This window comes from Schistocerca serialis, chromosome 3 (genome assembly GCF_023864345.2).
Source record: "Schistocerca serialis cubense isolate TAMUIC-IGC-003099 chromosome 3, iqSchSeri2.2, whole genome shotgun sequence".
Taxonomy (NCBI): Eukaryota; Metazoa; Arthropoda; class Insecta; order Orthoptera; family Acrididae; genus Schistocerca; species Schistocerca serialis.
In genome coordinates this window covers 762687856-762714377 of record NC_064640.1, presented here as the reverse complement: position 1 = coordinate 762714377, position 26522 = coordinate 762687856, and the positions used below count along the sequence as shown (strand labels likewise).

Here is a 26522-nt window from a genome sequence, read left to right as displayed (position 1 = left end):
TTGGGAATGATGTATTTGAATATATTAGCAACGAAATCAACAAGTACTACAGTCAAAATTGCAATAGAAAGAAACCAGATTAAAAAATGCCAAATTTGTTGACATTACGGGACCCGAATTTAGAAAATGGTTTGGGCTTGCTATCTTTATGGGAACTGTGAAAAAAGCAAGGATTGATGATTATTGGTCAATGAATCTGTTGATAGACATGCCGATATTTCGCAAAATGATGTCCCACAACCGTTTCAGACAAATATTATCATTTTTACATTCTTCCGACAACAACAATAAACTGGATAATGCTGACCAGCTTTTCAAAGTGCAATTCGTAATTGATTATTTTTGCAAAAAGTTTAAAGAATCTTTTAATGTAAGTCAGAACATCTCAATTGATGAAGGAATACTGTGACATGGATGGTTAAATTTTAAAGTTTACAATCCGTCGAAAATTACGAACTACAGCATACTCATTCACATGCTGCGTGATTCGAGTACAGGATACATTTCCTCATTCAAGATATATTCCAGTGCTGGACAGCTTTCAGCAAAAATAGTGATGGAACTATTGACACCTTCTGATGGAAAGTGGCATCACCTCTACATGGATAGTTATTATAACAGTGTAGAACTTGCAGAGAAGTTACTTGAAAAGAAAATTCGAGTTTGTGGAATGATATGACAAAATAGAGGATTTCCAGGAAAATTAAAACGCACAAAAGTCAATGTGTTTGAAGCTTGTCATCAGTGGAAAGGTGAAGTACTTGCACAGGTATGGAGAGCTCCAAAAACTAAAATGATATGAATGATCTCTACAGTACATAATGCCACTTTGAATGACACTCAAAGAAAATGTAGAAAAACCAGTTACACAATAAAAAACCTGAAAGTGTATTAGACTACAACAAATACATAAAAGGAGTGGATCGGGCAGACCGATATTTGAGTTATTACCTTATATACATAAAAACTATAAAATGGTCAAATAAAGGTTTGCATGTACCCCTTTAATTGCACATTATTTCATGCATTCTGTACATGTCAATGTTTCAATACAGAACACAAGTTTCCGATTTCATGATTTTTTTATTGAAAGTGTCTGATTTGTGGATAAAAGACCGTGTTGCTGCTTCTGAGAAAAACTTGGAGGTAGCCACTACATCACATATGTCTCATCATGATCCGGTTGACAGACTATCCAGTCACATAAAGCAACACGAACTAATACTTATTTCCAAAACGAATAAACGAAAACAAAGAAACTGCCATGTATGTTCCAAAAACAGAAAAAGAACAACAAACAAACTTAATGTGCAAGTCTTGTGGAGTTGCGTTGCATCTTGGAGACTGTTTTGCTGCATATCATATGAAAGAGAAATACTAGGTACTAAAGACAATGCAAATAAACAAATATATGAAACAAACAAAATTTGTATTTATTTATGTATGTATATATTCGAAATTTCAGGGAAGTAGGGGAACAGGGTTGAGAACTTATGAGAACTAGTGACGAGATTCATAAAACTTAACAATGTACAGGGCTATTACAAATGATTGAAGCGATTTCATAAATTCACTGTAGCTCCATTCATTGACATATGGTCATGACACACTACAGATACGTAGAAAAACTCATAAAGTTTTGTTCGGCTGAAGCCGCACTTCAGGTTTCTGCTGCCAGAGCGCTCGAGAGCGCAGTGAGACAAAATGGCGACAGGAGCCGAGAAAGCGTATGTCGTGCTTGAAATGCACTCACATCAGTCAGTCATAACAGTGCAACGACACTTCAGGACGAAGTTCAACAAAGATCCACCAACTGCTAACTCCATATTCGGCGATGGTATGCACAGTTTAAAGCTTGTGGATGCCTCTGTAAGAGGAAATCAACGGGTCGGCCTGCAGTGAGCGAAGAAACGGTTGAACGCGTGCGGGCAAGTTTCACGCGTAGCCCGCGGAAGTCGACGAATAAAGCAAGCAGGGAGCTAAACGTACCACAGCCGACGGTTTGGAAAATCTTACGGAAAAGGCTAAAGCAGAAGCCTTACCGTTTACAACTGCTACAAGCCCTGGCACCCGATGACAAAGTCAAACGGTTTGAATTTTCGGCGCGGTTGCAACAGCTCATGGAAGAGGATGCGTTCAGTGCGAAACTTGTTTTCAGTGATGAAGCAACATTTTTTCTTAATGGTGAAGTGAACAGACACAATGTGCGAATCTGGGCGGTAGAGAATCCTCACGCATTCGTGCAGCAAATTCGCAATTCACCAAAAGTTAACGTGTTTTGTGCAATCTCACGGTTTAAAGTTTACGGCCCCTTTTTCTTCTGTGAAAACAACGATACAGGACACGTGTATCTGGACATGCTGGAAAATTGGCTCATGCCACAACTGGAGACCAACAACGCCGACTTCATCTTTCAACAGGATGGTGCTCCACCGCACTTCCATCATGATGTTCGGCATTTCTTAAACAGGAGATTGGAAAACCGATGGATCGGTCGTGGTGGATATCTGATCAGCAATTCATGTCATGACCTCCACGCTCTCCCGACTTAACCCCATGCGATTTCTTGCTGTGGGGTTATGTGAAAGATTCAGTGTTTAAACCTCCTCTACCAAGAAACGTGCCAGAACTGCGAGCTCGCATCAACGATGCTTTCGAACTCATTGATGGGGACATGCTGCGCCGAGTGTGGGAGGAACTTGATTATCGGCTTGATGTCTGCCGAATCACTAAAGGGGCACATATTGAACACTTGTGAATGCCTAAAAAAACTTTTTGAGTTTTTGTATGTGTGTGCAAAGCATTGTGAAAATATCTCAAATAGTAAAGTTATTGTAGAGCTGTGAAATCGCTTCAATCATTTGTAATAACCCTGTATAATCTCCCGATAATGTCAAGAATGGCCTATGACAAGCCAAGTAATCTGTATTAACACTGCCTGCACCAAGCGAATAAATTTGTACGAGACGTGCGGATGGCAGAGTGCGACACCACTTTGGTGTCGCTGGATGGCAAAGTGTTAAGAGCTATTGAGTGCTCCCTGTCTCGTATAGCTGTATGAAGATGGTAATGGGATCCAGTCATAGTGTTTTATATTGAATGATTGCCATATTTATATATTAGCATCAAATACTTATTCAAGCCTTGTCTTTCATGTTGTCAACATTTAAAATTTAGGTGGCTGAATATCTCAGCAGCCACTATGTATGACGCTGGAATATAATAATTTGCAGAGAGAAAGTGTGTTGAATTTTTCACCTTTATCTTGAGAAACCTCTTTAAAGCACTCGTAAGTTCAGATTAAAGAATGTGTAAAGAAGAGAAAGTGTACTGAGGATAAACCTGCAATTTTGAGCACCTACTGAAACTTAATTGTGGTGGGTTTACTTAGAGTGAAGATTCCCTTTGAGCAGTCCTGGATTTTTGAGAGTTTTTGGTATTAGAGAGAACCTTCCATGTTTTATTATCCTCAAAAGGCACTTATAAGCCATGGATGATGAGTACAGATACCAGCACACTTGCAAGAATATGTAAAGATAGTCCCCTTAATGAATGGATTAAAAAATGAGAACATTATTTGAAGGGTCCACTGCTGCAATGTTTGTGTGAAAAACCAGAGGAAAGTGAAGTGATTATTTACTTACCAAGGTAGATACTATGTAGAATTACCAGGATTTGGTATCATATATTGGTTGGCATTGTTCTCATTTCTAAAGTAACAGAGAGGTAAACAACATTGTAAAAACATCACATTGTCAGGCATGTCTTTGACATTATTTTATGTAGCTATCCTTTGTGGAAAGGAATCTGAATAAATAGAGAATATTTTATTGGAAATATTGTTACTTAATTATGTTGATGTTAGTTATCATCAGAAAAGATCAACCCTTTATGGAAATGCAATGAGCAGAATGACATTGCAAATGGCCTATGAGGCATCTTTACATTCAACCTTGGAGTATAATTTTTTTATCCTTTTTTTTTTTTTGGGGGGGGGGGGGGGGGGTGGAGGGGGGGGGGAGCATAAGAAGGTTTATTTTGAAACTTTCACCATGTGCTTAGCACTGATAGAATGTAGGTCTGTTGTGCTCTATTTGGGATTTTACATAACAATATTCAAAATTGAAATTTTTGTACATAGATTAGTCTAGTGGGATGCTGAGATAAAATTGGCTTTTAGTTGCTAGATTACATTTTAGACTTTATTCTTAGCTTCATTTTATCTGCTAATGAGGAGCATTCAGGTGATTGAAATTTATTAGGATAAATTTATCTAAAGTTGCCTGCTTCATACTGATCATTATATTCTTTTTTTTTTCAGTGATATGACTAGCCCACAGTTTTGGCAGTACTGGCGACAGATTGTTTTGATGGATCCAAATTCATGGCATAAGTGGCTGTATACAAGAACTGTTAGTTTGATATTGCAACATGACCATCCATTGCCAAAACACCTGCATCTGGCAAATACAAGTGGTCGCTTTCAGGTCATTCAGTGTCGTCAGGCCGCTGCAGCACTTTACGCTCTTCTCAAAGACTGGAGCACCTTTGTGCTGATTGAGAATCAAGCGTATGTTAAGCTCATCCCAGGGTGAGTCACGAAATTAATCATTTACCTTAAAGATAAAATTTACGGTTGGTGGCAAATACATATTGTTTTAGTGGCAAAGGTTTGTCAGTGCAGAGCATTATAATGGTTAATTAAAAATATAAGTTATTAGCCATGCTTCACTACTAATAAACGTTAAAACTGTGTTTTGGACTGGGATTTGTATCTGAACCTTTGTCTTTTGTAGGAAATGCTGTTAATATTGAGACATGACTCACAACTACCTTCACAGTTAAGATCCTGTCAATACTCCTTGCAACAAAGCATGCTAGAGACCACATTTAAATTTAGAAAGAAGGGGAGAATTTCTGGCAGAAATGAAACTGTGAAAAGGCAAGTAATCAGCTATGTTTGCATACCTCATTTGGCAACAGGAATTGCCTGCAAAAGGCGAGAGTCCAGGTTTGAATCCCAGTCATCCACACAGTTTTAATTTGTCTGGAAATTTAACAACAGCACATACTACTGTGCAAAGTGAAAGATTCAGGAATTTCAGTATTGTTTTTTTTACATTATATATATGTTTTATTTTTAGCTTCTGTGCCAGATTTGTGTTGTGAAAAATGTAAAAGAGTCAGAGCACCTTATTAGAAAGTGTTTAATAAAAAACGAACAATATTTTAGTGAAGCAGAGATAATTTTTCGTATACATTTGTTGTCTCTATAAATCCTGTTTATGATGCTCTGTGTGAGGTTATATACAATGTAGATTATGCTTGTAAAGAATATTTTCATGTTTTATAGTTGGCCAGAAATATAGTGTACAGTTTGCAGCTCTTTGATTGAGTCTCAAATTTTTGAAATAAATCTCTAACTTTATTGTAATAATTTTCAGAGGGGGCTGTATAACATTTGGCTATTGTACATGAAATGTTGTATTTGGCAGTGAAGCATCAAAAAAGAGAAACTCAGTAGAAAGAAACCTTGAGTTTGAAAGCTTGTACAATATTCTATATACTGCTGACAGCATGTCTGTATCCATTTTTTACCTGCTTTGTCAGTAAAACATTTGCATGAAAAAAGTGGTATAAATACCTACAAAATTAATGACTGGTTCAGAAGAGGTCTGCTCTGTATGATAGATGGGGAACAGCTGGATAGTTCAAACTGTGTAGTTTTTCTCTCTTTTATTTCCATCTTTTTTAAATTCACCCCGTGGACTCTTAATATTTTTTTCACTCTCAACATTGTTTCTGTCTACTCATCCCAACACTCTCCCTTCCCACTTTGGTTTTAAATTTCTTGGCTTGTGTTTTTTTTCTGTTTCTGTATTTGTCTTCAACTCTAGTATTTGTTTTATTTGCTACCTTGGTTGTTAACTTACCCTCCCATTTTTCCAATTCTTATTTCTGTCTTATCAAGTGTCTTCTATGCCTTTTTTAGATTCCAAGGTTTTATAGTCACACCTTTTGCATTCCGCTGTTAATTTAAATTTCATCATGGCCAGTTTTGGTTATTTTGGGACTTCGTACTGTGTTATTGCCTCATGTCTTCTTTCTAAAAGTCTCCACATCTGTCCTCCTATAAGCTTCCATGTTAATCTATGAAAAATATATCTTTTCCATAGCATAGTGTTAAACTGTGCTCCCGACTAATATGAGGGTTCCAGTCTTTATTTCAGCTGTTCTGGAATTTTCTTGAGAAGGATAGTTTATAGTATGTTGTACATAACTATGACACTAAAAGAGACAGTCTCTGGCTTAACAAACTATGTTCTTGACCTGCAGATCGCAGAAGTTTTATGAAATTTTGCTGTGCATCATATTAGAGGGTATCATAATTATTCACTTCAAGGATGCTATACTTTTCTATAAAATTATACATAGAAGGAATCTGTTGGAAGTAGGTACCAGATAATCAACATTGGTATACAGTTCGTATTTATTTATTCACAAGAAGAGTGAGCAGAAAAAAAATCCCCTTTAAAACTTCTAATTCTGGTGCCATTTGCAAGATGGCAGAAAGCAGGTTCACTATCCAGTGGCTAGAATGTTAAAAAGTGATTTGTTCTTGTGAAAGACTAAAGTTGGACTATTTAAAGTGACTGTTGAAAGTATTTCCTGTAACCTTTCTTCAGTATGCCATCAAATACTATTTACTTACTGGGTAATTCTGACAGGGTGGTGCTATATTAATTAGTGTGAACTATGTAGCCCTTCAGGGTCTGAAGATAACATTCAGAATCCTGCTGAATCCATGTATTAAATAGGATGCAGATTACGCCAAAATCTCATGTTCAGCTCTGAAATTCCAAGCTATGATAAACTATATTAGTTGATAATATATTGTCTGTATTATTACAGCTAAATATGGAATTTTAAATATGTTCATTTCTTTGTTTCAGTGATTTAGAGAAGCCCCCTCAGTCTTTTGTTGCTCTAAAGGTTGCCTCAAAAGCTCCGTGTGTAGTGCTCCATTTAGCTTTTCTTGAGGGTACACCATCAATGATACGACAACAGGTATGTCAAGAACGAACTTATATAATAATTCATTGTTTCTAACAAAGAAAACCTTGAAAATCAGACATAAAAATGTGATCAAAAATTCAGTTATAAGTAATTTAAGTTTCTCTGAATGTAGAGATGATAGGTTTTTTGTTTGTTTCCAAATCTGTGCTATTGCTTGCTCATGGTGTATGCTCTCTTTTTCACCCTTTGGCATGGTTAGGATTGCTTAGATGCCTATACAGTGTGTTCGGTGTTACTTGATATTTTTAATGGAGGTGCTAGGAGCAGAGGATTTGGTAGATGTTGAATGGCTGGCTCAGTATGGATTCACTCCCAGTCACTGCAAACCATAGCAAGAAAATGAGACTGTATTAACTATTGGCTAATTTTGTGTTTACTCCACTGTGTTGTGTTGTACTTATTTTATTTTCAACTGTAGCAGTGGCTTGTCTGTGTCTCACTTCCACTTTTATACAAGCACAAAATGCAAGTATATTTTGCATGAACTATGAGGAGGAGACAAAATTTGTTCCCTCTATACGTATCCTTTTCCCTGCAGCAATCTATGCAACAAATTGCTGTGGACACACTGCCTGAGTGCATAGTTTATGTCCAACATGTAATCAAAAAACGGACTTGAACATTTGCTTATTATTTTCTAAAGTAATTAACATTTTCAGTATAGTTACAGTGAAGTGTGCTTTGAAGATAGCATTTTTCATATCAGTGAGCGTTTCACAAGATTTCTTCCACCTTTGATGGTGTATGAAAACTGTTAGATAACTTGAAACTACAGCTATGTTGTCAGTTACAAACGTGGTAATGAGGAACCCTCTGGAAATAGATTTTATCCTAAGCACTAAAGATGAAAACCCAGCATTAACACCATGATGCTACTCTACTGGGAAAAAAGGTGGAAGGAATGAAAATGAATATAAATGTTTCCTTCTCCAAATGAGCTGGTGTTTCATATCTCATGATCTTGGAGTTGCTGAAACATTTAATTTAAAATTCCTTCCATATGAGAAGATGATGATGAGAATCACCATACTGATGATGATATTAAGATATATTGGCATGAGTGGCAAAAGAAGAGAGATGATGTAACCATTTTTTAAGTAGACTGTGCTCTAAAGATGAAGTGCATGCAACAACATACAGTAGACAAGTTTTTCAAGAAAGTGGAACCAGTATATATTTTTGTTGCTGGCTTGTATCAATTGGAATTGAGCTCAATGAAAAAGAACAACATTTTGATAATTGTCACTCTCATACTCTTTTGGTGATCCCCTTCTTCTTCTTTTTTCTTTTCGTTTCTCCCCCCCCTCTTTTTTTTTTACGTAATGGGAGATCCGTCATTGGTCATAATTTTAATGACTTCTTTTATTATGGTGCCCTTGATTTCACTGGCCCTATGTGGCAATGTAGACATATTTGAAATCAAATATGTGGTATTTGTCCAGGCCATTTTCAGTGATTGATGGATTATCCTCTGTCTAAAGTATTTTCCAAATAGCGTTGCTGGACCCAGCACTCTGTGTGCCCAACGTACTGCAACCTTTACTCACACTGAATCCTACCACTTATTGCTATCATCAGACACTACCTTTCACAATCTTCCACCAACTCTGGACTTACCAATTCATTGTTTATGCATATGACAATCTGTATTACCAACAACTATTTATCCTTTGAGGTGGAGGTATACAATCAGTTATTGCCACAGCAGGATGCATTCTCATGCAGAAATCTTTTTGTAGATACAAAATTGTTGAGGCTTTCGTGGCCACTTGTTGACAAACTGCCTATTGGCTTCTGTCTCGGGTTCTTCAGCCGACGTTCATCTAATGATTTTTCTGACGTTTCATCAGCACGAGTGGCTGGCATTGTCAAAGCTTCACCCTCCATTGCCGGTGGTGAACTGGAGCCGAGCTCGCGGCTGCAGACTGTATGTACCTGGCGCGCCGACGTCCGAGGGCTTCTCCGCGGTCATTTCCGGTGCGGTTCTCCTCTTGCTACCTGCGACGGTCGTTCGCTGCAGTACGGGAAGCCAGGATCCGTTTACCTTAAGGCTTTCCTCTTTCTTGTTCAAACTGTTCGTGTGTTTTTGTATTTCTTCAGCTTCTTTGAACAAGTGCGTGTGATAGTGGTTCTCTACAGCCAGAACTTCCGTGTCGGCGAATTTTATTACATGGTCGGCCATCTAGAGGAGTTTTATCAGGCCACTCTTGTCTAAACTCATTGTCTGATTCAGATATATTAATGATGGTTTCGTTAATTGGATCCAGAACAGAGACAAACTATCCTGACTCCTCCAGAACCTGGACGCACCCCCTCCTTTGACTTCCCTTGGTTCTCTTCATCTCAGCAAGCCTTTGTCCTCAAATGTGGCCACCACCCCTCTGACGGCTCCATAAAAGATCTCTGTAGTGACTAGAATCAGACAAGACCAGGAATGACTCCAGAACTAGTTGAAACAGGCCAACCAGCTGTGGGCGTCACAGCAAGCTGCCTGAGGGTAAACGTGTGGACAAGAACAAAAGGAAGAGAAACAATGGAGATGGCATGACAGAATAATAAGCCCAGCGAGTAAACCAAGATCAAAAACCTAAGACGTAGTGAATACGGAACCAAGGCAACAATGTGTAATGAGATCAATATAGTAGTGCAGAGAAATCACGACTTACTGCAGAGCTGTTGCACTCCTGGCGTTAAAGGGCACCTTTTGTACCCTGATAGGCTGGCAAGGTGGGCCTTACATTATGGTGGCACATGCAACAGTGAGACAAGCACCCACAGATGTAGCAGTGCTGTATAGTGGCTGTTGTCAAGTTCCACACCTTCTGGTGGACTTTCAAACTGGGTGGGCTGGGACACTAGATACTGCCACCCTGTAGTGGGCAGATAGGGCCAGAAGCACCCTGGACAACACTTGGAAAGGTGAAATGGCAGTGTGGGTGGAGTCCCAGCACAGAAGGCCCTCCAGTTGGTGGGAAGCAACCGTCGTGTCCGGCAATTTGGTGGAGCCCAGTGGAGTGGGCCGCAGCAGTGTGGGCAACGAAGGCCGAGAGGGAAAAGGTGGCGCTGAGACCTCCACTTGTGCATGCATTGACGGGAAGTGCTACTGGTGACCTGGAGCACAAGTTGTACCTGTGCAGGTGTTGCAGTGGCAAGGGCGGACGTTCCAGGTCCGACTGAGCTGGTGGTGAAGGTGCAGTCGATTCATGGGGATGGAGCTGGTTGGTATTCCGGCACTTGAAACCCTTCATAGTGTCAGCCATCATAAGGTGCAGCGCAAGGGTGGTGACCACATTGGACAGAATCCGTGAGAGTTTTGTCCTATTCAAGTGGGACTACGTAGCCGAGCCTGGTAGAAAGCCCCCAGTTTGTCGGGTCCAGGGTTCCATGAGCTGCAGATGTAGAAGATGGGAGGAGAGTACATGGCTGCCATCCGTGGAGGTTACGGTCATGGACAGAGGTGGTCTTGTAGGTGCTCAGAAACATTACGAGTAGAGCTATGGTGGTGGATACGCTCATCACTTTTAACATTTGTTGTTTGAACATTTTCACTATATGCTCTGCTTCACAATTAGAGGATGTGTGTAATGGCAGACTAAACAGATGCTTGGTGCCATTGGATGTACAGAACAGTTTGGAAGCTGTCCCCGTGAACTGCGGCTCATTGTCTGACATAATAGTTTGGGGAAGCCCTTCAGTTACTAGGCATTGAGAGTGGCATCAGTGGTGGTGGATGCCATGTTGACCACACCATAGGTAGTTATAATAAGCATCCATGACAATGAGCCACATATACCCTAGAGAGAGACTAGCAAAATACAGATGAGTGCAGTTCCAGGAGCAAAGGGGGATGGACCAGGGGGTGAAAAATTGCAGCGGAGCGGCGTGTCACCTAATGGAGGCTTTCATCTGTGACATACCCCAGTGCCTACAATGAAGGCGATACAAAACATGAGGGTGCGTGGTAGGTGAGGTCACGACACGGTGATCGTCTGCCTCTGTGTCAAGCATGAGAATATCAGAGATGACTGACAGATGGTGGGAGAGGTGAACCCAGACCCAGAGTTCAGGAGTGTAGATCTTGGAAAAATGAGTAGGCCACCCATGGAGCACCTAGTGCATGACACACTCTATGACAGGGTTGTGGCGTATGTCAGCAGTGATGTGATTATCTGTAATGGGCAACCCATCCGAGGCATGCTGTCATTCCACACTGATGTGGAAACATAAGATTTCCTGTCTGTCAAATTCCTGGTCTTGTTCTGAGGGCACCCAAGAGAGAGCATCAGCATTTGCATGTTGCACCATGGGCTTATATTTAATGGTAAAACAGTAGGAGCTGAGGAGAAGCACCCAGTGCAGGAGCTGTTGTACCATCTGCTCTGAAAGCCAGGAGTGTGTCCCAAAGAGTGCTACCAGCAGTTTGTGGACTATACTGTGGGTAAACTTGATCCCAGACAGATAAATCTGGAACTTCTTAATGGCAAAGGTAATTGCTAAAGCTTCCTTTTTGATCTGTGAGTAGTTCTTTTGAGTGGGTGTCAGAGACTTTGATGCATAGGTAATCAGTTACTCAGTACCATCATTGTTTCTGTGTACCAGCACTGGTAGGACTGGCCAGGTTGCTTGTGGTGTTGATGGAATTTGAGGCACAATACAACCACATGGAATCATTCTAAATAAATTTGACAGCAACAAACACATCTCCTCAAACATAAGTGGGACAGCATTCGAGAGTGGTGTCATCTTCTTTAGTAACAAAAAATGGTTCCAGTGAAGCACAAGAAAGGAAAAAATACTGTTGGAGAGTGTCATCAGAAACCCGAAAAGCAGAAAAGTGCTATTTTAACCCTTACAAATACATGCCCCAGTCCTCTTTGGCATCATTAAATGGTGGAAATGCAGGTGGGGTTGGTTACCCTGAACCTGCTGGAGCAGCTCCATCTGTTGCTGGTGGTGCTGTTGCTGTTGTCGAATCTGCTGCTGGAAAGGAGCATCTGTTCCTGTTCTATGAGTTGCACAAGCTTTGCATCCATGGGATGCTACTAATCTATTCCCTCATCACCAATTACAGTGATTGGAATTGGTTTATACTGGGAACTACCTGAGAACCAGTTGAAACAGGCCGACTGGCTGGGGCATCACAGTGAGCCACATGAGAGTACACAGGTGGGCAGCAACAAAAGGAAGACAAACAATGGATATAGCATGCCAAAATAACAAGCCCAGCAAGTAAACCAAGATTGAAAACCTAAGACATAACAAATTCAGAAACAAGAGAATGATGTGTAGTGAAATCAGTACAGTAGCACAAGGAAATCATAACTGACTGCTGGCTTTAATGGACAGCCATGGGCACTGATAGGCCAGCTAGTTGGCATAGCTCTTGCAGCAGTGCTTTGAATGGTGACACCAGTGCCCACAGATGCAGCAATGCTGTTTAGTGCCTCTCATCAAGTTTCATTCCATGTGGTGGGCATTTAAAATTGCCGAACCGGGATACCAGACTCTCCATCCCCTTTAAACTTTGGTACCACCAATACCTCTCTTCAATATATGCTTTTCCTTTACATCAAAAGCCTCCTTGTATACTCTCGCAGTCTTTGGATGGTGCATCTTATCTCAGTGCTGCTGAACACTTCGCTAAGTTCTGCTGAGATAGACACTTTTTGTCGTTCTTGGCCCACAAATAGATCTCCATCAGCATACTCCCCCATACTCCTTCTTTTACAACTAAATTCGTTAACCAGCCACAAGAGAGCATTCCCTTAGTTACCCAGTATTCCTCCAGACTCGGACAGTTCAGCTACTGCCGTGGTACCTTTCAATGTGTCCTGAGGAGTACGCTCTTTAAACTCAATGTCATCCAAGCTATGAAATATCCTAGTTCTTCCTTATGTTATCCTGCCTTGAATCACTTGCTACATGCATAATTTCTATATGAGAGACCAAAGTGCAAGACCAGTCCCATGAATCCACCTTACATATCCTATTCCATTCCTGTCTCCTGTATATACTGTCTATAAAGAGCCAGGCCCATGTGTGAAAGCAGCCATATGCAATACCAATTCTGTTGCAACACCTGTGTAGCTTATCTGTGTATGTGACCACCAACTAGTTACCCATGGATAAATTCAACCTCCCATTGGCAGACAAATAAACATTCATCCATAGCTGTATAATGTTTTTGGTGATATTTGCTTAGAGAAAACCAGCTCTTCATTGAAACTTTTATGTTGCAGTGAAATTAGCTTTTCTGGTGGATCTGCCAACTTAGCCATCTCAGCACACTTAATGACCCAACCGTTGTGAATGTGGTATAAATTTTCAAATTCTACCAAAATAACTATGTATGATATTGTGGTGATAAGGCACTACACTTACCACCTGGAGGAGTGGAGTTGAGAAACTCACCCATACTTCCTCTTAAACAAGTTTATGCTATCAACCACAAATCTGTAATCATTTAGTTTACTGACAAATTTTAAACTCATATTGCACCAATGCAACAAGAAAAAATAAAAAAAAAAGAAGCCATGGCATTCTCGGCATATGCACACTATTGCTCATAATCTCGTGTTCTCTTGGCTCCATTCCATTGTAAATGCTTGTTGATAAATACAAATGAACGGTAGTGAATACTGGCAAATTCCCTGTGAATGCTTGTTCACTTCTGATCACTTCCATTTGGTGTGGTGTAAACAAGGGTTTACACTTATTCACTCGTATTAATTTCTGTTCGTTCTAGTATACACCGGGTTTAAGAGAACAGAAATGATATTGTGGTGTCGTGCAGAGATTGCAGTGCCACACTGTAGTCAGTAGTACGTATTGATACCACAACTTAGTGAGGGGCTCCCTGCAATCCGCAACAACATATGGGAGGCAGTCCTGAGGACCACACTTCCCCTCAGCACTGCAACACCCTCGTGCTGAGTTCAGTATGGAGTCAAGCTGGGAGGAACTCTGCCCCAGTTCATGACCTCATCTGAAGGAGTCTACATCATATGTAGGCCAAGCTGGTTGTGAAAGTTTCAGATGAACTTGTACTGTTGTAAATGTCAAAGATTTACTATGAGAGAACAGTTTATTAGGTAGTGCAGCTTGTGATGCTTTCATGTTGTTGTTGTTGTCTTCAGTCCTGAGACTGATTTGATGCAGCTCTCCATGCTACTCTAGATGCTTTCATACTGAATTTATTTAACTTTGATAGGTTTCTTTGCTACAGGAGCATTGGATAATTTACTAATGTCATTCAGTATGATGCTTGCATACTGAATGACATTTGTAAATTATCCAATACTCCTGTAGCAAAGAAGCCTATCAAAGTTAAATAAGTCTTTTATTCATTAATGTGATACAGAAAACTAAAATTTCAAGAGTCACAGTTCCTGTTAACCACCCCACTGAGCAATCAAAGAACCCAAAAGAACTGGACAAAAGTAGTTTCATCTGGTCGCAACAGATGTAATTGTTCCTTGGCTGGGGACCACAGCCATAATATACTTTTTAAATGAAATAATTGCTGCTATGTGACTGTAAATTTGCATTTTTTTTTTCACTGTCACAATTTTGGCTGTAGAGCTGTGTTCGTGTGCAAGGTGGAAACTGAAATAATGCACCTTAAATTGTGTTTATTTAATGTTATCACGTTATGCCTTGCACTTTGTTATCAATATGTTTTATTGGTTTGTTTTCACATTGCATTTGAAAATGGCTCTACAAGTGAAATCGTGGCAGTGAAATACATTAATAAAAAAACATACAGTCTAGTTGCATTAATTGTTTCATTTAAAAATGATATATGGTTCCTGTGCTGGAAGTGCAGTTCCTGTGTTATATCAGAATCTAACATCAACTAAATTTGGACAGGATCGAGTGCTTAGGGCTCTTTATTAATTCCATAATGACCCACGGTGATTGGGGCCGCTGTGGACTAGAGGTGCACCTTTGTCGGGTTGTGGAGGTAGTGTTGCTGGCAAGGGCTGGCTAGAAAAACTCTGCTGCAAGATATAATATATTTTATTTAGTCTTGAGTTACAATGTTGATGTGCTTCAACAGCCCCAGATATGCCCTCTGCAGGTGTGTGGTCTGCCGGCAGTAACATTGATGTTGGAAGATCACAGTGCGAGATGATCATTTGATGTGTATGCCCTGCTTTGCTGACACTGTTTACCCCACTCGGCAGTGCGTGCTTGGGTTAACACTTTGTAGCCCTGAGTGAGCAATCTCAGCAATGTGACTCTCCACTGAATTCTCATAGACGTCCACTGCTTCTGGGTTAGAAACTCACCCTAGTGCAGATGGATGGCGGCAGTGCTACAACAGCATGGCTGCAAACCCCTGCCCTTCAACCCAGGAGGTTGGTTGTCACCATGGAGTATTGGGACAGCTCATCCGTCATGTCATTCTATGTCCACAGGTTCAGACTTAGTGCTGTAAACTGATCGGATGGAGAAGGCCACCCAGACTGGCGTCGGTTGCTGGCTGGCCCATAACTTGATGGAGACTTTCGTAGACATGATGTTGTGGATGGTGGTGCCAGATTGTGCATATCTGTGATAGAAACAGAGGGTATCTGTAGTAATTAAAAGCATGCTTGTTGTGCGTATACATTGATTACTGGCACATTCAGGTCAACACATATCATGTCTCAATGGTACGGAGATACTGTGAAGGCTGGTAATGTCACCACAATTGTGTGGCTTGGCCCAGTTGCCTTGTAGTATACAAACTGGTTCACTTGTGAAATTACATATCAGCACCTTTGCACCTGCCTGCTTGCCTCACATACAGCTGCAATGGACCTGCTTCTCACCCAGTAACACCCAAAATTAGTGACATAACTAATATATTCATTCAGCTGAATTCAAAATCCACTTCTTCTTCATCTTTGATGGGAAGTCTGAACATTTTTAGTTTGGGGCTTGTCTGCTTGTCCTTCCTCAGTTGATTTACTTGCAGGCACTCTGCTTGTCAACTCATGACACTTATCTCAGAAACAGCAGTACTTCGCAGAAGCCACCCAGCAGAAAGCAACTTGAGGCTGCTTGCAGTTGAGCAAAGTTACAACAAATTTTTCTGAATCTAGAGTTGTTTAGTGGTTGATGTCACAAGTAAGGTTGTGACACCTTCGCCGCTTTTTGGCTGTTCCCTGACGAGGATTGTCTGCCAGAGCAAGTGGGCAGTCAGTCTGTTTCTTATGTGATCTGGGGTAGAGGCCTACATGAGCTACTTGAACCACAATGTGAGTTGATCATTGTGCTTCTCAGGCCACTGTAGCATGATTCTGACCTTGTGACACAGACAAGTTACCCTGCTGGAAGATGGCTTCACTGTCGGAGAAGACACTAAGTGTGAAGGGATGCAGGTGATCCACAGTGATATTCACATAGTAAACAGCTGTCATGGTGCCTTCGATTACTACCATAGGTCCCACAGAAGCCCAGGTAAATGTCTCCTATAGCATAAAACTGCCCCACCGGCCTCTGTCCATGACGCAATGTGTATCCACTCTCGATGATACCATTCCATTGCAGTCATAATTGAGTGTCATTGTGTCAACATGGGAATATGTAGGGATCATCTGGTGTGGAGCCCCATGTTCAGCAATGTATGGTGGACAGTGTGCTCCAAAACATTGTGCCTGTGTCAGCCTTGTACTCTGTCTAAAGATTTGCCACCTATTCTGCTTTTTCAGAGCACGTTATGTGATGGGGCCTGAACATCCAACACCTTGTCGTCTACTTGTGGTTTTATCATCCTTCAACGTCATGACAGTAGCATGTGAACAACCAACTAGACTCGCCATTTCTGATATGCTCATTCCTAGACAACAGACTATAACAATCTGCCTTTTGTCAAAGTCACATAAGCCAGTGGATTTTCCCATTTGTGGCCCTGTTTGTCTCTGCTCTGCCTATACACTTCCCTTACTACATCACTTGCCCACAAAACCACTAGACACCGTTCAGTTGTAACCAATAGATGACATTCAGTTGTGAGATAAGTAGTAGTCAGAATGTTTTGGTTGATCAGTGTATAGCTAGAAAAAAAATTGGTCCTTGTTTGGAACTCTGAGGAGTATCCCACATTACAACATCCCAGTTGGATGCTAGCCCATTTCCCACTATGCGATAGTGTAAAGCCATTTTTTTTTTGGTTTTTTGTTTTTCTTTTCTTCTCAGACAAGACTGAGATCAGCTGAATGCCTTGCCTCCAGTACTGCAGTATTCTAACTTATGTAGTAATGTACCATTGTCTACACGGATGAAAACCCATGCTGCTTCATATGTTCACACTACATACTGAAATTCAGTGACAGTGCGGGGGGGGGGGGGGGGGGGGGCAAATGATAAGCCCACAGTATGGGCTCCTTTTTTCTCCTGTGGCAGTGGCATCAGTTATTATTAATTACACAAGTAGCCTATGGGAAGGCTATGTGTCCTGGTAGTCAATGACTTTGAGTGGCGTATATTTTTACAGCATACATGGGTTGGATAAAAAATAGTGACAACACTATTACAATTCATACCAGACTTTATTGACAGATGTTCACTGTATTAGACACCCTCTATATAATCACCCCACATCTCTATCACCTCCCCACATAAGTGGGTGTCACTACACACTGTCAGCATGTCCATCTGTGTTGATGTCACACAAGGACTGCCTAAGCCACGGATGACATTTTCTCTTGCGTTTTAGTGTGTGCCGTGAAGAGGTTCCTCCATTTTGGCGAACAGATTTTAATTGCGTAGACTCATAATCGGTGAACACCGTGGGTGTTCCAATATCTCCAACCCCCACTTCTTAAAGATACTGTTCAGGCACTTGCACTGCCCTCTACACTTTCAGGCAGTACACAAGGCAACTGACTCAAGCACAGCTGTCACCACTCACTGCACTACTTCATCTGACCTGCTGCTATCAGCTATAGACAGTGTGCATGCCATTTGATGCACACCTTTCATGTTACAGTATTGCTGCCACTACTTTTTATCCAACCTTTGTAATTAATAAACTTGTAATTCCAAAAGTGAATAAAAATAATGACCAGAGTGACTGAAAACATCTCTTTGCCATTTCTAAACAAGTGTTAACTTATACTTCGCTGTACTGTTTACTGATGGCCGTTCATGAAGCCAAAAAACTTGACAAAATAGATATTTGTGCCCCAAGTCTTAGAAGCTATAATTTGCAGGTTACTGCTGACAATATATGGCCACCCCTTTTCAAACTGTTACCCACCCCTCCCACTGTCACTAAATGTTCCTCCTTTGAAAAGTAACAGTGGGTCTACACTGGTGTGCAAAACTTAAGAATGAAAGTAAGTTTCACATCATGTGCCTTTGCCAAGTAACATATCTCCATGGAACTTGGACCATACATACTCGTAGAAAGAACTGCAGCAGTATAGTACAGACACTAACAGAAAGAAATGGTTAATGAGACAAACAGAAATGAAACTTTTATTCAAAGACAATAATTACACTTAAACCATCATGATTTATGTTGGACTCCTTGATATTACAAAAGGTGGGACATTGTTCTAATAGGGCGTGTGATCACAACAGGTGGCAATGAATGCTCTGCAATGTGCTCCCAGGTTGGATTAGTTGACAGCTGCTGGATGGCTGGCCATTAGTCCATCTGGACATGCTGCAAAATGTCTTGACAATGCATCCCACACATGCTCTAAGGGATTTAAGTTTGGGGAGCAGGCAGCTCATTCCATTTGCTGAGTATCCTCTCATTCAAAGAGCAGCTCCACATGTGCAGTTTGATCTGGCCGTGTGTTGTCATCCATAAAAATGACATCAGGGCTGACTGCATACCTGAAAATATGCATATGGGGATGAATACAGTTTCACAATAGTGTTGACCAGTGAGTGTACAGTGTTCAAAGATTTGGAGGTCAGTATGCCCATGCAACATAATGCCTCTCCACACAATAACACTTGGACCATTGAAATGATCATGTTGAACAATGTGTCTGGGTGCATTATGTGTTCCCATGTACCCAGGAACATTGTCAAGCTTGATTGTTTTGGTGGTCCATGTGTTTTGGTGTTGGGAGGTGTGGGTGTACTGACCTCCAAATCTTTGAACACTTTACACACACCAATCAACATAATTGTGACACTGTAATCCTTCCCCATGTACGTCTTCTCAAGTCAGAACTGAAACATCAGTTCTGACTTGATTTTGACGTATGACAATGCATGACGGCAATGAACTGCACAGATGGAGGTGCACTTGTAACTAGAGAATATTCAGTAAATGGAATGACCTGTCCGTTCCCCTGACTTGAATTCCATTGAGTGTGTGTTGGGCATGTTGGGGAGATGTATTGCAGCAAGTTCACATGCACTAATGACCATCCAGTAGTTGTCAACTGTGCTGGTGGAGAAAAGAAGTGCCATACCACAAGAATTCCTTACCAACCTTGTGGCCTTGACTCCTTATCTTGTTTAATTATGTTATATATTTTGCAATGAACCCAGATCAATGACCTTGTTGTATTAGTATGTGCAGTAATTGTATCTGGTGAAATGCACTATGCTTGAAACCGAATAAAAAAATGAAAATGAAAATGAAAATGAAAAAAAGTTTGTGGCCAACATGAGTGCACATTCCAGAGCATGCATTGCTGTCCATGGTGATCTCGCACCCTGTTAAGAACCATGTCTCACCTTTTGTAATACCCAGGGACCATCCGATCACAGTGACTGAAGTGTAATTATTGTCTTTGAATAAATGTGCCATATCTGTCCATATCATTGTGTAATTTTTTTTCCAGGAACCTTTCAGTTCTTTTATTTATGGCCCATGTTTCATCAGCTATGTTAACTGAAAGTGAGACAACATGCAAAGGATATTTTCATTCTTAAGTTTTGCGTACCAATGCATATTATCCATTACCTCACTGAACCCTGTAGCAGGTTTCATTGTACTACTGGACTGGTACTCATATCCTTAAACTTCCTGCAAACAAAGACATCCTACCCCACAATCACAGTTATTACCAATCAACAGAACTTTCTTGTCCCTTCTCTTCTTGATCTTAATTCTTTCCTTATGTTCAAAGTCTCTGGCACATTTCACCCACTATAGTTCTTGCTATCCTACCCTTATGACAGCTTATGAAGTCAATTTTATTTATTTATTTATTTTTAAAAATGACAGCTTATGAAGTCAATTTTATTTATTTATTTATTTTTAAATTTTTTTTAATATGAAGCTACTTGATAGCAAGCTGTTTCTGCCAGATCTACCTGCTGCCATTGCCCAGCTCTTGGTTTTATTCCACCTACACCTACCTCTCCTAAGCCTGTCTAATTATTTCCTGGCTTTCTGCAACTGTGCTTGAAGGAAAAAATTCTTTTTTGTGCTCTTCTCTTATCCTGTTCCTGCTACAAGACTGCAAAACCAAGAGCAGGTCACCACAAGTTCTCCAGTGACCACCACTCTACATTCCCCACTGAAACACTTGCCACAAGCAAAACTGGTAATTTTTTTGCTTCTCCCACTCTCCTCTGTCTTGGTGAGAATTAACTAAAAACAGTAAACAAAAGGAAATAGAGGTGACTTTCAGTGTTTGATATTCAAATTTACTACACTAAACAAACTGGAAAAAGTTCTACAAGTTAGTTGGGCAAATGCTGCTGCGGTAGGGGATAAAATACTACAAGAGAAAGGGATGGAAGGTACTAAGACAGCAGTTCATTACAAATATGAGTACCTTATGCTCTCTGCTTAAACATACAAACATTTATTTACACTAATGAATACTAAAAAGCTAAATAGTTTACTATTATGTTACATTTCTTCCTTTACGTGGTAGACAGGCATTTCCAGATATTATTTGACAAGCTGTTCATAATGAAGTGGTTTAGCCACTGCCTGAACTATGAAAACAGTCCTTTAAAACTGCAAATTAACTGATGGCAATCAAACCTTGGTCATACAAAACTGATGGTAAGATTATGAGCCAAAATGAATGTAAGGAAATTTGTTTCGTCACACCAAAATATTCATTTTACAAGGAGCATTATAACCACTGCCCTTCCTGCATGTGCCAACATGTATCATGACTCATCCATCCATCCATCTAGTTTTTTTCTGTTTTTCCTGTAGACATTCTAATCCCTGTGTTCTGTGAAGTGTGGTGTGCAGCAGAACTCAAACAGGAAATGGTACTGCATGTAAATTGTGGATGCTTTCATGTTTTCTATTGTCCAGCACTGCATCCATTGCTGCAGTGTGAGCTTTCTGGCTGTGCTCCCAGTCATTGTATATGTCTGTCTCTTTTTGTTGACTGTGGTGATCACAGTTTTACTGGATGACAGGTCCTTAGAGGGTTCATTTTTGAAACAATGATCCATGAAACTCTTAGTGGCATAATGACTTTGAAGATGCAGTGTCCTGTATGTCTGGTCCTGAGAAATTGGTCCTAATCAAATGCATTAAAATGCCATGTTTTGTCCAGCAATTCAGTCAGTCAGTGTGGAGCCTGACATTACATTCACAAGGGTTTTGCTAGTTACCAGGAGCTCCAATGTTAGGTATGTTGTGGAGCCCTTTAGGAAGATAAGTGTTCAGGACTGGAAAGAAATCCATATCCACTTGGTATGTCTGTCAGGAGCAAGTTGTGGCTCACACCCTCAGTGTCAATGACACCCTCAGTTCATGCAGGCAGCTAGTGGAGGTGGGGAAGGCTGCTAGTCCCATGCATGCGTTCACAATTTGCAGCATTGTTCCCAGAGCTGATCGGTGTCCTTTTTTGAGCCGAGTGGAAGGTCTTGACCAAAGGCCTCATCGACTATGTTACCATCTTGGCTGCATATTTCTGGACCTGCGTTATCAGGTGGGGAATTGTAGGACTCTCCTGGATGGGTCAGGAGTGTACTACACAAAGGAAGCAGAGTACTTGTGGAGTGTGCATGGGAGTTTCTGGATAGGTGATAGTTTTGAGGTACTCTGATGAACACTCGGCAATCGATATGCAGATAGCGAAATCAGACGTTATTCAGAGTAAAGGCACTTCGACTGTAAAAATTTTATAAGTAAATTGTCAAAGTATTAATAACAAAGTTCCCAAATATACCTCTCTCCAGGAAAGTTATGCTCAAATTATTCTTGGGACCGAGAGCTGACTGAAACCCAAAGTAGAAAGCTCAAGAGACATATAGTGAGCCATGGAATGTATATCAGGAAGACAGATTTGCCACCATAGGAGAGGGAGCATTCTTTGCAGTTGGCAAAAATATTGTCTCTATTGAAGTCAAAATTGTGTATGACAGTGGAGTTACCTCACTGAACCCTGTAGCAGGTTTCATTATACTACTGGACTGGTGCTCATATCCTTAAATTTCCTGCAAATAAAGACACCATACCCCACAATCACAGTTACAATTATGAGCAACTTAAATTGAAAAGACCACATAGATAATATTTTGGGGGAAGGCGAAACAAAGACTGCACTTTGTTGGCAGAACACTTAGAAGATACGACAAACCCATGAAAGAGACAGCCTACATTACAGTTGTCCATCGTCTGCTGGAATATTGCTGCGTGGTGTGGGATCCTTACCAGGTAGGATTGATGGAGGACATCGAAAAAGTGCAAGGAAGGGCAGCCCGTTTCATGTTATCACACAATACGGGTGAGAGTGTCACTGATATGATACACCAGTTGGGGTGGCAGTCACTGAAACAAAGGCGTTTTTTTTCACAGCAAGATCTATTTACGAAATCTCAATCACCAACTTTCTCTTCCGAATGCGAAAATAATTTGTTGACACCCACCTACATAGGGAGAAACGATGATCATTATAAAATAAGAGAAATCAGAGCTTGAACGGAAAGATTTGGGTGTTCGTTTTTACCACGCGCCATTCAAGAGTGGAATGGTAGAGAAGTAGTATGAAAATGGTTCGATGAACCCTCTGCCAGGCACTTAAGTGTGAATTGCGGAGTAACCATGTAGATGTAGATGTAGATGTGGATGTCATGTATAACAGGTCTAGGTGAAACCAAGTTAATTGTTGGATGTTTTTACCAGCCACCTCATTCCGCTTTGACAGTTCTAGAGTCATTCAAAGAAAGTCTATGGTCAGTAATGCATAAATACCCAGACCATGCAATACCAGTTGGAGGTGACTTGAACCTACTAAATATGGACAGGGTTTTTATAGATTCATTGCAGAGGATACAGGCAGACAACCTTGTGAACACATTATCCAAAAACTGTTGTGAGCAGCTAGTTCAGCAGCCCACACACAATGAAAATATCTTGGACATTGTAGCTATAAACAGACTGTACCTTATCGATGACATCAGTAGAGTGATGGGAATTAGTGATCATGATGTCATCATAGCAACTATTGTATGCAGATGTTAATAAATCAGACAAGAATTCTAGGATAGAGTCCCTGCTAGAAAGAGCAGATAAGCAGTAGTTAGCATATCACTTACAAGGAGAGGGTCCCAGTGGTGTGATCGACTTTTTGAAATTATCTATATGGTGATGAAAGTTAAGATCCCAGGTATCACACACTGCAGCCATTCACCCTGGTGGGCTCTCATTTGCAAGTAAATGACGGACAAAAATAAAAAATAGAAAAATAAAAATAATTCGGAATTTCGTGCCACAAAAGAAGTTGCATTGTTTATGCTTGCGTGGTGTAATGGATAGGGTAACGGCTTCATATACAGGAGGTTTGGGTTCAAATCTCATACGGAGCATAATTTTATTTTTTACTTTTAAATCTTTATCAAAATTGCTTTGTTAATTATTTTTATTCACTTAATTGGTTCAAATATAATTTTTTATTTCTATTCCTTTGTCACGTCATTTTAATCACTGTATGAACTGTTTCATTTGTTTCATTTTTTCTTTATATTATTCATTTTCCAATCGGAATTTATGTGAACACAAATTTAATTATATTTATCTGTTATAATATTAAATTACTTGAAAATTCTGGTCTATCAGTTATAAAACAAAAGATGAAATAATCTATTTATGTCTGTGCAGGTGAAAAATGTATATTTGTTACTGGATATGCAGTATTTATTGCATGGTAATTGTCATACAAGCATTTAAAACATAACCTAAATACCTATTGCACTATGGACAAAGTAACACAGATGAAAATTTAAATGAGAGATGGATTTCTAAGTGAAATGAAATTCAAGTAAAAGGAGAAATAGGTATAATGAAGGCAATAATGTGGACAAAAAAACAGACAAACAAAAAAGAAACAGTGTGATAAAACAAAAGAAATTAAATCAAAATTAATAAATCAAATTAATTAAAAACACATCAACAAAGATTTCAAGTGGAGAAATAATGATGTGAAGAGAAATGAGAGCAAATGATGAAGTTGATATGTTTAAAATTATGTGACAAAAGAATGAAATTAAAAATTACATTTAAATCAGTTAGTTGAATAAAATGATGATCAAAGCTATTTCGATAAAAATTTAAAAATAAAAACAAATTTTACAACCCCTAATGAGATTTGAACCCATAACTTCCTGTATGTGAAGCCATTATCCTATCTATTACACCACCCAAGCACACCAAATAGTACAACTTTTTTAACCCCCATCAGGGTGAAGAGCTGCAGCATGTAATACTTGCGATCTTAACCAACATCAACTTGCAGATAGTGTCAAATAGTCGATCACGCCATTGGGGACCTCTCCTGGCTAGACAATGAATTGTAATCGTTTAGTGTCGGTATGATGGACATAGAGGAATTATGTGCAAAGTTTAAGCAGATTGCAAATCATGCTCTGGAGAAGTATGTGCCTAGTAAGTGGGTTAAGGATGGAAAAGACCCACCACGGTTTAATTATGAAATTCGGAAGATGTGGAGGAAACAGAGGCTGTTGCAGTCTTGGTTCAAAAGAGAATGCACAAATGATGACAAGCAAAGGTTACTAAAGATTTGTGTGTCAATGAAAAGATCCATGTGCAAAGTATACAACAACTACCACTGTCACACCTTAGCGAAAGATCTGGCTGAGAACCCGATAAAATTCTGGTCCTATCTAAAATTGCTAAGCAGGTCTAAGTCTTCCAACCAGTTGGTTATTGACCAGTCTGGTGTGGCAGTGGGAAGATAGCAAACTGAAAGCCAAAGTTTTCAATTTTGCATGTAAGAAATTGTTAATGCAGGAGAGTTGTACAAATGTGCTGTCATTTGATTCTAGTACACAGCCCTGCATGGACGACATAATAATAAGCATCCCTGGCATAGAGAAACAACTGAGAGACTGAAAACTCAAAAGTCGCCAAGGTGCAATTGGAATCTCAATTCAGTTGTGCAAAGAGTACCCTACAGCATTGGCGCCATACTTATCTTGCATTTATCGCAAATTTCTCACCTGGAGAAAAGTCCCAAGTGACTGGAAAAAAGCGCAGGTGGCTCCTGTATATATGAAGAGTAAAAGAATGGACCCACAAAATTGCAGAACAAAGTCCTTAACATTGGTTTACTGCAGAAATATAGAACATATTTGGAGTTCGAGTATAATAAATTTCCTCAAGACTGAAAAGTTTCTGTCAAGGAATCAGCACGGTTTTCAAATGCATTGTTCATGCAAAACTCAGCTTGCCATTTTTTCGTATGATACACGGCAAATTAGGGATGAAGGGCAAAAGACAGATTCCGTGTTTCTATATTTCCAAAAAGCATTTGCCACAATGCCCCACTGGAGACTTAACAGAGCATATGCAATAGGTTCCCAGATATGTGAGTGGCTCAAGGACATCTTAAGTAATAGAACCTAGTATGTTCCATTGTGGCAAGTGTTCTTCAGAGACAAGGGTATCATCAGGAGTGGCCAAGGGAAGTGTAATAGGATCATTATAATTTTCTATGTATGTAAATGATGTGGCGGGCAGGGTGGGCAGCAGTATGTGGTTCTCTGCTGCTGATGCTGTGGTGTACAGGAAGATGTCAAAGTTAAGGGACTGTAGGGAGGGTACAAGATGACTTAGACAAAATTTGTTGTTGGTGTGATGAATGACAACCGGCTCTAAATGTAGAGAAATGTAAGTTAATGCAGATAAAGAAGAAAAATAAACCCATAATGCTTTGATACAACATTAATAGTGTCTACATCTACATCTATGTGATTACTCTGCTGTTCACAAAAAAGTGCCCTTGACACCGTCATGTTATGTAGATGTCCAGGTGTAATGTTGCAAAGTGATATAAAACAGAATGAGAATGTGGGGAGTGTGGTAGGGAAGGAGGATGATTGACTTCGGTTTATTAGGAGAAGTTTAGAGAAGTGTGGTTCATCTGTAAAGGAGACCGCATATAGGATGCCAGTGCAACCTGTTCTTGAGTACTGCTCGAGTGTTTGGGGTCTACACTGGGTTGGATTAAAGGAGGACATCGAAACAGTTCAGAAGCAGGCTGCGAAAT

General features: G+C 40.1%; 1 protein-coding gene across 1 annotated transcript in view; it reads left to right on the top strand.

The window, feature by feature from the left end:
- The window catches only part of LOC126471205 (KICSTOR complex protein SZT2-like), a 199769-nt gene that overhangs the window by 118914 nt on the left and 54333 nt on the right, over positions 1 to 26522 (top strand). Inside the window, exons 13-14 of the mRNA XM_050099319.1 lie at positions 4322 to 4591; positions 6954 to 7068. Of these exons, the coding sequence (XP_049955276.1) occupies positions 4322 to 4591; positions 6954 to 7068 (385 nt within the window). The remainder of the gene's footprint in view (positions 1 to 4321; positions 4592 to 6953; positions 7069 to 26522) is intronic.